This window comes from Mandrillus leucophaeus, unplaced genomic scaffold (assembly GCF_000951045.1).
Source record: "Mandrillus leucophaeus isolate KB7577 unplaced genomic scaffold, Mleu.le_1.0 Scaffold887, whole genome shotgun sequence".
NCBI classification, from domain to species: domain Eukaryota; kingdom Metazoa; phylum Chordata; class Mammalia; order Primates; family Cercopithecidae; genus Mandrillus; species Mandrillus leucophaeus.
Genome location: NW_012109663.1, coordinates 452,592 through 466,631, shown reverse-complemented (window position 1 = coordinate 466,631; position 14,040 = coordinate 452,592). Strand labels below are relative to the sequence as shown.

The 14,040-nt window shown below is 40.0% G+C and overlaps 1 protein-coding gene across 2 annotated transcripts in view; it reads right to left on the bottom strand.

Moving 5' to 3' along the window:
- The window catches only part of DAPP1 (dual adaptor of phosphotyrosine and 3-phosphoinositides), a 55,556-nt gene that overhangs the window by 14,649 nt on the left and 26,867 nt on the right, over positions 1-14,040 (bottom strand). For both annotated transcript variants that reach the window (XM_011969359.1, XM_011969360.1), the window contains exon 4: positions 4,183-4,313. In XM_011969359.1, the coding sequence (XP_011824749.1) occupies positions 4,183-4,313 (131 nt within the window). The remainder of the gene's footprint in view (positions 1-4,182; positions 4,314-14,040) is intronic.

Genomic DNA, 14,040 nt, shown 5'->3' with positions numbered 1-14,040 from the left:
TGTGTCAAAGATTACAGAATAAAAAGAGAAAGATATTGCCAAAGCTAAGGAAACAGAATTTTTAGAAGGAGGGAATTGTTAAAAATGTCAAATACCACAAAAGGGAAGCTAAGGAAACTAACATTTTAGATAGGACCTATTATGTCAGGAACTTGAACTATATTAATTTCAATCTCTACCAACCAACTAATTGGTATTTCACATTTAACATGTCCAAAATAGAGCTCTTCTTTCTCATCCCCTTAACCCACCCCTCCAGCAGAGTCGGTCTTCTCAGTAAATAGCAGGGCTTCTCTGCCATGACTCTGCTACTCTTTCTTTCATGTATCACATTCAATCCATGTGCAATAATCTTTTTTTAAACAAGCTCAGAAGGTAAAGAATTTTTATGTTATGCACAAAAAGTACTATTGAGATTTTTGGGCAAGATAATTCTTTACCACTCTTTGAAGAATAGTTGGCCTCTGATCACTGTTGGGAAACAATTCTCTACGGGTCTCTTGTGTTTCCAAATGTCTTATGGGCAAGGCATTAACAGCTCTTTGTTGCAGACTGATATTTAAAGCATGCTTATACAAGCAGCCTTGGAATATAGAAATATTTCCCTTCAGAGCAAAAGACATGTCTACTGATCATTAGAAAAGATTTGGGTTCCCAAGGCTCAGGATTCCTCTCTTGTAGGGCAACCCATTATGGATATCAACTGGCCCTTTCAATGTTGCCCTTTGGGAACTTCGACTCAGCACAGGGAACTAGCACAAATACTGATATCCTAGCTCTTGCTCTTCCTGTGAATAACAAACTATTTTTCATCTCTTACCTAGAAGTCTTATGTCATCCATCAGCATCCATGAAACTGTAGCAAGCTAACTTGTTAGCTTGCAAGCAGGGTAAAGTCAGACTCTTCATGGCTCTTGACACTCACTCATGATAGTAGTGCTGCAAAGCATTGCACCAGCAGAAACACTCATATTTCTAAATGTTCAGCGGGGAGGTGCTGCTCTTTGAAAACTCCATTGCCTTATGTGATCTGACCCCTCATTACCTCAATAATCTCACCTTCTACAACTTTTCCTCTAGCTCACTTCGTCCCATAATTCTGACCTTCTTTCTAGCCTTTGAAACACCTCAATTTAGTTCCCACTCCAGGGCTTTGGTACCATTTCCTCTGCCTGCAGCACTCTTTCCACATCTTGACATGAATCACTTCTTCCCTTCAGTGAAATCTCTTACTAATGGTTCCTCCTCACTGAGGCCTCCCCTGCTTCCCTCTTCTCCCCTTATCCTACTTTTTCTTTTCATGATGTATTACCATCTGGTATTAGATTACTGCATTGATTATTGTCTGTGATCTTCACTAGAATGTGAGCTCAGTGAGGGGAGGAGGACCGTTGTCAAAATCACTGCCAAACTCCCAGTGCTTAAAACAGTTGTGAGTGTATTGGAAAAACTTTTAAAAAAAAGTTTGTTTAATAAATGAATTAATTAAATTTAATACTATCATGGGAACTCAATGCTATGTTGTTTATGAGACATAAATAGCAATTTCCCCAAATGCAGTTACTAAAAGATGTTAAAGAGTTTTACACAATCATCTGCATTTCTGGGCAGTGGGGCATCTTTCACTTTCACTTCAAACAAGAAGTTCTTTTAATTCTCTTCCTCCACTGCTAAACCTTGAGCCAGAACTACACCCCAAAAGGAAAATGCAGAAGTCTGAAAACCCTCAGGGCTCTCAGACTGGAGTTGTAGGTGCAGCATCATGTAGCCATTTCGGGTAGCAAATGAAGGCTTAGAACTTGTGTTTGATAAGGGACAAGAGCACTCTGATCAGACCAGAACTCTTTCCCCAGTTATGCTGGTCCAGTCACCAATGATTTCTCAATAAGAAGTAATGAGAAACATTTCAGATCCTCTAGGAAACCTTTACAGGTTTTTTTGTCCATAGTGATGTACAATCAACTTCATAAGCTTGTCGTTATACAGTGTGAGTTCAAGTCATTGTCAATCAATCACTCACCACTATTTTAAAAACTCTGTTTTAAAAGAGGTGAATCCATCTGATAGCTGGAGTGAGCAAAGAAGGTAAGTAACAAGGTTTCCAGAATGTGCTTTAAAGAGGCTTATTTCTGCATAAGGATACTATATCTTCTGCTCACACCAATCTCACAAATTAGGTATTATCTGTATTTTATTGCTGATAAAGAACACACTTAGTAGGATATGGTTTGATTGACCTTGAGTGGAGACCTTTAGGGGAAGTGTAGCAGAAGAGAATGTGAAGTTAAACTAACAGTGCAAATGAAATAGATGTTGAAGTGACTGGTGACCTACATTAAGGGTAAGGATGGGTAAAGAGGAAATTATGAAGGGACTTGTCAACTGGAAAACAAGAATTGGTTGCAGAGTAGATCTTGATTTGTTCTTTGCTCTTTTCTGCCTTTGGACTATTTATTGTCTTGTGCTCCTAAATTTCTCAAGTTCTGAGTTATGATGCCTTCTCCCCCACTTCTAACAAAGCCAAAATAACTTTCTCAGTCAATTTTCAGGATTCTTATTTCTGAGGAGATGTAGCACTGCAATGAAAATGTAAGATGTGCCATGAGCCAGACTAGGCTGTAAAGCTGCAAGGACAAGCAATGATTCATGTCCTTAGATGTTTCTGGCTGGTGGGGAGGGCAGAGAGATGTGAAGGTAATTAGCCCACAGCATGGTAATTTTAGAACAAAGGCAAACAGAGGGGTGCTCTGGAGCACAGAAGAGGAGTGTTGTAAAAGAAGCTAGAGGGGGTGAAGAAAGCCTTCCTGGAAGATACTGATCCCTGATAGCAGTCTTGAGGGATGAGTAGATAGCAATGGTGTTGGTAGCATTTCAGATGCAGGGACAGGAGAGAGACAGGTTTCACAGTGTGAGTGTGGGAGTAGCATGAGATGAAGACAGAGAGCCAAGCAGGGTCCAGGTGGGCCATGAAGACAAACGACACCACCAAAGGATGTAAAGCAGAGGTCACGTGGCAAGGCTTCTTTTTAAGAAAGATCTCTCTGGTCAAGGGTAGAGAAAAGTACTGTAGATATAGAAAGTTACACTTATTTTAATGTAATTTGTAGCTGAATATCTTCAAGTGATTATTTTTCAAGTGTCATGATTACTATCCAGAATTAGTTCTTGATATTTATTTGGGTATTATCTTCTTCATCATCTGCCCAAATCGAGGTTTCTAATACCAGTAGTATTCAGCAAACAAGGAAGAGACAACAGAGCCTTCAGAATAATGAAGGGAAAGGGGTGTTGGAGAGGAACCTCTGCAGAGTCACAGTTCACAAAACAAATGTAAACAGACTCTTGGACAAACAATGAGTGCCCCAGTTGCACTGAAACTGAACAATGGCTCACGTTGCAAAGAAGCACAAGTGTTTTCTGTCTGTAAACTTTAGTCAGTAAAGGAAAAAAGCTAGACAAAATAATACACTGAGTTTTTATAGCAAAGGTGGAGAATATTTGTCTTCCATAGGTAGTTGAAATATTAAAAATATATATTTTCTTAATATAAGAAAATTGTAGAAGAAAACAGTTTAGTAAACTATGTGAATGCAAACTTCTCTTTCCCATTCTACTATGAAGTGGTTTGATTAACTAAGGACAGAGATTTAAGTTCCATTTTCTAAGTATTTAAAATCCTATTACTATTGTATTGCTTTCATTTGTTCGTTTTGAGACAAGGTCTCACTCTGTAACCCAGACTGGAGTGCGGTGGCGCAATCACAGCTCTCTGCAGCCTCAGCCTCCTTGGCTCAAGTAATCCTTCCACCTTAGCCTCCTGAGTAGCTGGGACTACAGGTGCATGCCACCATGCCCAGTTAATATTTTTTAAAGTTTGTTGTAGAGATGTTTATGTTGCTCAGGCTGGTCTCCAACACCTGGGCTCAAGCAATTCTCTTACCTCAGCCTCCCAAAGTGTTGGGTTTACAGGCATGAACCACCATGTCCAGCTGCCTTGTAATTTTTATGATCTACCCAGGACCAGATGATCTGAGTCATAGGCTTCAAATCTTACATTCCTTTCCAAGTTTTATATTCCAAGCTAGAATTTTTATGTGAACAAATACACTCTTATTAACTTTTATTGAACTCGATTGATTTTAGACAGTGAGAGAGCTTGTGGTGACATTGAAGGTCACTTACAGAAGGTGCTGTGGGCACAAGGTCATTTTCTGTTCTTCCTGTCTGCATTGCTGTGTGAACCCGAACAGACTCATAAATGGAGGGTTCTTCCACTTTTCTTGGGTAGGGATGTTTTAGAACCATCAGAGTGCCTGAATGAAGACAAAAAGTATATAATCGAACAGTGTTCTCAGAAGGAAGGTCCAAACGCTAACTGGATAACTGTGGCTCGATTGGAAAGTCTTTTATTTTTTTCATGTATTCCCTCACTCATTTTCTCAACATTATCAAACATCAATTAGGTGTCAGGCACTTAAGCTGGACACTGAGATATAAAACTTGATGGAGATGCTCCTTGGCCTCCTGGTACTCAGAACTGGTAACAGATATGATTGTTTAAATGAACAGGGTGATGAGACCAATGGCAGCCATGTGAGTGAAGCATGATGATGGTCCCCAGACTGCCTGAAGAACCTTTCCATGAAAGGATTCAGGACAGCTTTCGTAAAGGAGGTGACGTTTGACTTAGATCTTAAGTAGTAACTGGAAGTTTCCCAGGAAGGCTTTATGAAAGCCATGAAAACAAGACTAAACAAACGCACTGGGATAGAGGAAGATCTATTCCATTGCCCTTATTTTTGCCAGTTTCAGAATAAACTTGTAACAAATTAGTGGATTTCAAAAAAGTGAGCATTCTCCCTACTCTCTGATACTACCCAATTAATGAGAGTAACCAAGCAAAGTCTTCGCATTACTAAGTGAACATGACCTGAACAAGCTGGTGTTCACAAGTGATTGCCTCCCCTTCCACCTGGAGGGGGAGCCTTCAGGCAGAAAAAGGGCTCAGCCCAGGGGGCCAGGAATAGGGGGCTGGGGAACTTTGTTCCAAGGGCTCAGAGCAGTTCTGAGTCTATGCTTCTGACATTTCCTTCTTGAAATCCTTCCCTCAATCAATCAGTCAATCAGAAACTAACTACAAAAAGAGGCAACTTAAGGGGATTTTTTTTCTTCCTTGCTATGGTTTCTTGCTTTTAATTTTACTAGGGTCTTTTCTACAGCAGGCCTAAGATTGTACCAGAGATGGAAGAGATGTAAAGAATTCAGCAATTCATTCAACGAATATTTACAGAGCTTTGCACTGTGCCAGGCACTTGTCTAGGTACTGGGAATACAACAGCAAACAAAGGAGTTTAAATGCTCTTATGGAGCTTATGTTCTAGGTAGAGGAGACAGAAAAAAATTTAAAAAAATATTTTATGCGTGAGAAGTGCTATGGAAAAAATGAATAGGGCATGGTAAAGGGATAGAGAATAAAAAAGGTGGGGTTGGGAGAGGGTGACATTTTCCAAGAGTCATAAGGAAGGGCGTCTGAAAATATTTGAAAGATTCTGGAAAGTAGAGAACCTGAATTAGAGTAAGAGAGAGAAAATGAAAAATATCTCCTCTGTGGTTAAAAAACACCCTAATGTTAATGATAAATCTACACAAAACGGGCTGGGCGCAGTGGCTCAGGCCTGTAATCCCAGCACCTTGGAAGACAAAGGCGGGTGTATCACGAGGTCAGGAGATCGAGAGCATCCTAGCTAACATAGTGAAACCCTGTCTCTACTAAAATACAAAATAAATAAATAAATAAATAAAGAGTTGGGCATGGTGGCAGGCACCTGTAGTCTCAGCTACTCGGGAGGCTGAGGCAGGGAAACTGCTTGAACCCGGGAGGCGGGGGTTGCAGTGAGCCGAGATCACACCACTACACTCCAGCCTGGGCGACAGAGAGACTCTGTCTCAAAAAAAAAAAAAGAAAAATCTACACAAAACAAAATCATTCTGTGATACTTGAGTACATGCAATATCTAACTGCAAACACAGAACTGTGGCTTTTGACACTTGGGCCCAGATAAGGTGCTGCTGTAAAATGAAAAGCTGTTGAGAAAAGCCAGAAGAGGGTGTCTGATCTTGACCTCAGAGAAGAATGAAAGCCTCCGGCCCTTCCTCTTTCTGCCTCTCATTGGCATTGCAGCATGGGGATCACAATGAGAAATGGATTTCGCCATTATCAGAATGGTCCCATTCTTGTACATTGTCTGTGCTCTCTTTTTTCGATGTGATCTTCCCATAAGAACAGAGCCAGTCATATGAAGAGAAGGGGCGGACTACAGTTTTACAGTCAGAATGAAAAAAGCAGTACCTATATCAAGAGTAGCCGCTGTGCAGACTCAGGGGCTCTGTGAACACAGTGCTCACATTGCAGATGCATGGTAAATTCAGCGCTGGCTCCTACCCCTAAGAAACACTCCCAGTGATGTGCCTCATAGTCACTCTGGACCCTTGGAAAGAGCACTGGATGCACAGGCAGAGGAACAGGGTTCAATTGTCACTACTGCCATTCAGTACTTATTGGCCTTGGACAACCATTACAAGCTTCTGCTCCTTTTCTGACTAGTGAGAATAACTACGCTTCTTTCAGAAGGCACCAAATAAATGTTGGTGGGAAAATTATAACATATTAGATATTATTATTCTTTGACAGAATATTTTTAAATCCTTAAATAAAATTTGAATGATCGCATCTTTGGGGACATGAATTTTGAAATCTTAAAAAAGACCTACATGCAATATTCTGCTAGGAATAAAAATGGTGGTAGTCAGTAATCACTACTTGTGATTACTAGAGTTAAATTGGTGCCTCTTATACACTTTCACCCTGCAGAAGAGGAGAGGAGAATTGAAGCCTAGGGATCAAAGAAGCTCCCAAATTAGATACATTTTGAACTCATATGCTTTATCTTCAAAGTTGATGCTTAATTTTCATTCTACTTCATATATTTAATACTTAATATGAAAACAATGCTTTAAATGACACTCCAGAAAGATGTACTCACTTGATATGACCAGACACACACTTCACATAATAATACCTGTGTTAATTTTTTTTTTTTTTTTTTTTGAGGCGGAATCTTGCTCTGTCACCCAGGCTGGAGTGCAGTGTCACGATCTCGGCTCACAGCAACCTCTGCCTCCTGGCTTCAAGCAATTCTCCTGCCTCTGCCTCCCGAGTAGCTGGTATTACAGGCATCTACCACCACACCTGGCTAATTTTTGTATTTTCAGTAGAGATGGGGTTTCGCCATGTTTTGGCCAGGCTGGTCTCAAACTCCTGACCTCAGGTGATCCACCCACCTCGGCCTCCCAAAGTGTTGGGATTACAGGCGTGAGCCACCGTGCCTGGCCTAATTTTTTATTGCTATTGTAGCAAATTCCCACAAACATAATAGCTTAAAACAATTCAAATTTATCATCTTACAGTTCTGGAAGTCAGAAGTTTGAAATGGGTCTCACTAGTCTAAAACTGGCAAGGCTGCTTTCCTAGTGGAGGCTCTAGGGAGGATTCATTCCTTTGCATTTTCCAGCTTTGAAAGGTGCCCTCATGTCTTGACTTGTGGCCATATTCCTCTGTCTTCAAAACCAGTAACAGCCAGTCAGATCCTTCTCCTGCTGCCATCTTTCTGGTTCTCCCTCTTCTGGCTCCCTACTACTTATAAGGACCCTGTCAATTACAATGGTCTCACTTAGACAATCTAGGATAATCTCTCCACCCCAAAGTTATCTGATCAGCTGCTTTTATACCATCTGCAAACTTAATTCCCTCTTGCCATGTAACAATATATTACAGGTCCAGGGAGACATGTGCACATCTTTGTGGGGGCATTATTCTGCTACCACAGTATCAGTCCCTGTAGGAGAAATGGCTGCCGGGGCCAGTTGTGCTGCAGGGTAAGGATCTCTGGGCTGGGCTACTGCCTGAGCCTGCAGTGCTGTTACCTCTTGGTATTAGAGAGCCACTGCCTTTCCAACGTGTGCATTTCCAACCTCTGTGAGCCTCTTCAGCCCACATATGGGTCAAATTTATCTTTGTATCCATACCACCTGATACAGTTTCTGACATAATGAAGGCAGATGAGTAAATGAATTAATCAATGAATGTTACAGTAATGCAGGCTTGAGCCAGGAAAGACTCAAGATGAACCAGCCTCCCAGGTCCACAATTCTCCAGACCTAGGGCAAGAAAGGACAACAATCGCAGGCACAGCTCTTCAAATCTCTAGTGGAGGAACCCAAATTCTATTTTGAAAATCTCCTCTAAAGTTTAATTCAACAAGAGTAAAACAAAGGAAAATGGTATTGAGTCAACCAGGAGAGTAGATCTGACTGTAGATTGATTTTAACTAGTAACCCCACAAATGAGGCTAAACTAAATTGTGAGATGAAGAAGATGACAATGTACTTATAAAATGGCAACTTATATGGATACAAATCTGGTGTCCTAAAAGACAGTTCTCCTTAGCTGACTATTCTTGCCCAAGGAAAAGCCAATATACAGACTTCTTGGCATGGCTGTGAGGCTTAATGATTTCCCCTTCTGCAGAGATTATACCTCCCAGTGTACAGAGATAGATTCCCTACAACCATGTAATACCCCCAGACCTGGCCCTGCCTTCGAACACCTGATCTGGTCACACTAATTGGATTCAATTCTTGGGTATCCACTTAATTACTTCTCTAGAGAGAAGGTCCACCAACTTCAGTTTCTGAACTACACGACGTAGACTATTGTTTCCTGCCTTTGACATGAAACCTGATTTCAGAAAGACTGGGTGGAGGTACACTTCTGAGACGATCACAGCTGAATTAAGACAGACATATCAATTGACTGAAAGCCTCAGAGTTGCCGTGATTACTAAGCAGATTCCTTGTGGTCTCTTGGTTGTTCAACTTGCCCTTAAATTCTGGGAGGGTATATTGTTAATATCCTTTTCAAAAATTCTGCTTCTGGGCCAGGCACAGTGGCTCACGCCTGTAATCCCAGCACTTTGGGAGGCCAAGGCGGGCGGATCACAAGTTCAGGAGATAGAGACCATCCTGACTAACATGGTGAAACCCTGTCTTTACTAAAAAAGAAAATATAAAAAATTAGCGGGGCGTGGAGGCACACATCTGTAGTCCCAGCTACTCGGGAGGCTGAGGCAGGAGAATTGCTTGAACCTGGAAGGCAGAGGTTGCAGTGAGCCGAAATCATGCCACTGCACTCCAGCCTGGGCGACAGAGTGAGACTCTTATCACAAAAAGAAAAAAAATTCTGCTACTGTTCTCGTGTTCTTGTACCCTACTCACTTAAAAACAAAATCAAAAACAAGACAAAAGACAAAAAAAACAAAAAAAAACCAAAAAAAAACCAGCTAGCCAGAGTTGATTTCTGTCATTTCCAATCAAAAGAAACTTAGCCGGGTGCGATGGCTCATGAGTGTAATCCCAGCACTTTCGGAGGACGAGGGGGGCGGATCACGAGGTCAGGAGATCAAGACCATCCTGGCCAACATGATGAAACCCCATCTCTACTACAAATACAAAAATTAGCTGGACAATGGTGGCGCGTGCCTGTATCCCAGCTACTTGGGAGGCTGAGGCAGGAGAATCGCTTGAACCAGGGAGTCAGAGGTTGGAGTGAGCCGAAATGGCACCACTGCACTGCAGCCTGGCAACAGAGTGAGACTCTGTCTCAAAACAAACAAACAAACTTAACTACTACAAACAAACTACAAACAAACAAACTTAACTACTGTGGCTACCACAGACTCTTAATACTCTGCATCCAAGGTCCAAGATAGTGTCTCAGCTTGGGATGAAAGGGACTCTGATTTACTGAGATTCAGACCAAATGAACTCCAGGACTCAACTGGGAGATTTAGAAAAAGGCAACAGGAGGCAGGGGTAGCAGAGCAAGAAGAGGGAGGAAGACCAGTAACCACAGGCCTTGGAAACTTGGCTGTAAGTTTCACTTCAGTTTCTGAACTACGTAAAGGTGACTATTTTTTCCTGCCTTTGACATGAAACCTGGTTTCAGCCATACTTAGTGGAGGTACATTTTTGAGATGATCAGAGCTGGACCGCAGCAGGCATTTCCGTTTACTTTGACTGAATGGTAACTCTGTGTAAGAGTTACATACATAACTATATGCAATAATATGAAATTACATTGAAGGACCCTTTATCTTGTATTCCAGCAGAAATTCAGAAAGAGAGTAAAAACAGTCTCAATTCTTAGGCATTGGTTTGGTATCTGAAATAGAGTGTAGCACAGGGCACACAAAACTCCTAAAGAAAGACTTTTGTTTAGAGTATTTATTTTATGCAAGGAGGTCAGTGCTTATTCATCAAGTACCCCAGCTATCCTGTAAGGTGTTTGAAGGCAAGAATAATATCTGATTTATCTTTCTATATTATCAGTGGCTCACAGTGCCATTTCACTCAAAACACTTTGTTGAATTAAATTAAAATCAGATCATGTCCATTCATGTTTCATTACTGCCCTCAGGTTCAGAAAACAAGCTCTGAAACGGGCATAATGAGTTCCTCTCTCCCCTCCTTCCAATAAGAAGTAGATTTCTTGGGGTTGGCAGGAGAGAATAGGGTTATTCAAGATCTTTTTCCTTCCTTCTTTGCCACCTGCTTTGCAAATGGACTTTAAGCCATGTTCATTTACATGTGAAGGGGCTTTAATATTTAATTTCCACTCTAATAGGGTGAAGTGCATTGAACTAGGAGAGGCATAGCAGTTAGTCAGTGTAGGAGAAAATTCTGTTCAAATATCCAAGTCAAGTCACTCTTTCTGGAGTGCTCACTTGATTCTACCACTTATGTAAGTCCACTATGGAACTGGATTAAAGTTTGAAGAGAACATCACAAATATTTGACAAATGCAAATTCAATTGTCCCTAAACTAACTCTTCATGATTTATCAAAGAACGTACAGCTTTTGCATAGAATCTGATGGAATTAAAAACCATAAAAGGGTTTTATTAAATATAAATAATAATTATTAAATACTTATACTATGCTAAGAATCATTCCAAATGTCCTATGTGCCTAATTTCACTCAATCTTCACAATAAGCCATAAAAGTATGAGCTACAACCACCAAATCAGTTTCGTAAGATGATGAAACTGAAGCTCAGAGAGATTATATAACTTGCCTGAGGAGACACGCAGAGCCGGCAAATGGCAGAGGCTGGAGTTGAAACTTAGAATTCGTGTGTTTACTCATTATACCATAATTATTCTCAGCCTCAATGTAGTCACCATGGAAACCTCTAGGGCATGTGAACTACTGTGCTCTCTTGTGGGCAAGAGTTGACACGTATAAATCAAAGTTTGAAGAAATGGATTCTTTAGGAGGCAGCTTGAGGAAAGGAGATGTGAGTTTTTGCTTCCCCATTTCTAACCAGGCCTCAGTTTCTTCATTTATAAAGGAAAAATGCAAAAGTCCCTGAGCTCCCTTTCAACTCTAACATCCTGTAAATCTAGTTAAGCAGACAGCCCCAAATAAGGGGAAAAAAACATCGAGAAGCTTAGTTACCAAATGCTTGTACTGCTTCCTGTAAATGTACAATATTCATTTGAAATACTTTGTTCCTGCTGTCATTTGATCTTACCTCTCATTTTCCCTTTCTTTCAGTTTCTCATTCAAACTTTAACTTTTATTTTACTTTGTTATACTTAGATAGGCTGTTTGATATCCTTGCCGGAGAGACATGACTAAGATGAACCTGAATATTTGGGGGGATGTTTTCTTGTCAGCCTTTTTATGTTTTAAAATTTCCTCTAGTATAATTTCTGAAATAGCAATTAGTGTAAATAAAATGGGAATAACAATAAATACAAAGGCAGAGGTTAAAGTTGATTCACACTCTTTAGAACAATAGGTTGACTTCATGTACCAAACACATTATTATAGACTTTAAAGAAGAGATAAAGAAGAAACTGAGGGATAGGACTAAGACACGTGTTATAGCCCGACCATATCCTACAATCATTCTATTATATTATTGTGGCAAGACTTCCTCTAAATTCATTTAAGGCCACGCTGTGCCATGGCAGCAATGTATTGCAGTGCCACTGTGGGACGAGTTTCAAGAGATAGCAAGGTGCGTGGAAAGCATCTATGCTTCAGGACCAGGTTAGCCCAGATTCCAATATCAGCTCTGAATTCTTCTAAATCCATTTAAGGCCATGCTGTACCATGGCAACAATGTATTGCTACTGTGGGACCAGTTTCAGAAGATAGCAAGGTGCATGGAAAGCATCTATGCTTTAGAACCAGATTAGCCCAGATTCCAATCTCAGCCCTAATGTTTACCAGCAGTAAAAACTTGGGCAAGTAACTTATAACCTCTGAGTTTTCATTTCCTCATCTGCAAATAGACCGTTGTATGCATTATTGTGGGTGGTTGAGATGAAATAAGTTGATGTAGGTGAATGCCTGGAAACTAGCAAACACTAAAAATGTTGGCCTTAATTCCCTTCTCAGCTGCTTTTTCCTTTTTCAAACAAAACTCATCTATCAACTGAGAACATTTTGTATTTTTGGCAAACATAAACTAAAGAAGTTTGGCAAAATTCTAAGCTGTCACTAGTTGTTTTCTGAAGAATCACCCAGTTCTCAAATTAAAATTAATTTTAACCGCATTATTTAAAAATGCCACCTGGGTAGTGTCACAAAATTAAATAATAATAGCAGTAGCAGTCGTCAAAAGATTGGGAATCCCCATATCAAAACAAAAAGAGAAATGGAGATTTGACATTTACAAAAAAAATAAGATGACACCTTTAACACTGAGAACCAATTATTATAAAGGATAAGCACAAACATAGAACTTAACTTGTATTATACTTTTGCATGCCAGTTAGGTGATTACAGTCACAACACAATATAATAAATTGTACATGGCAATTTCATGTTAAGAATTATTGAAATATAAACAAAAGGTAATGGTAAAAGTAATTTTTTTGTTCTAATCATATTTAGACATTTAAGCATAAAGATAAATGCCATCCACATTTTCAAGACTATATATGAGAAACTTAGCTAATTACAAGAGAATATGACAAAATTAATAATGGACCAAACATATTTATACTAATAAAAAAGTTTCTCAAATTTTCAAATCTATTTGAGTTTAGTTTAGAGTTCGTGCACAGACATGAATATGTTTTATTTGATATCCTACTATTAAGACAGAAAAACTCCAACCTGCCTGCCCACTGAGGTGGAGCCTTAGGAAGTCCGTGCCCTTTGCAGCGGGGAGGAGCCTGGCCCTTCCTCTTCCTGTGAGGAACATAGAATTCAAACTGTTCGGCAGGCAGCGCTCTAGCAGGGATCCTGGCTAGGCCCTCTTTTCTTTCTTTTCATCCAAGAAAACCCTGCTTCACTCACCCTTCAAACCATCTGCAAGCCTAAATTTTTGTGTCTGTGGGATGGAGAGGGACCCAATCTTTAGCTGAACTAAGGAAAAGTACTGCAACACTATCACAAATGAAAGGCAAATTCTGAATTTAATCATCACTGAGCATACATGCAACACAAAACATCGTTTCAAATTATGCTTTTATAAACTTTGAAAGTTAAAATTGTCACAAGTTTGCTAGTTTTGGTGTTGCCATAAAAAACTGCAATGCAGGCATTGGGAATGGGGCATCTGACATATTGTGGACATGATTAGTACTTATTTTTTCAGGTCCTGGGACACAGCAGGAAGCAAAGCTGACAAAAATCCCTTTCTTCATGGAGTTTCCAGACTAGTGTGGAAAAAGAAGTATTTTTTAAAAAATAAGTGAATTATATATGTCAGAAGGTAAAAGGGCCATTGAGAAAAATAAAGCAAGAGAGTACATTGTATATCTCTATCATGTACTCAGGAAATTATTAGGTTTTGACAATTGGAAGTATCTTAAGAGTGTTTATGAGTATTGATAAAAAGAAATTAGAGTGAACAGAAACTTTAATGGAGATTAGAGGGATGAAATAGAGATTATGACAAGGGA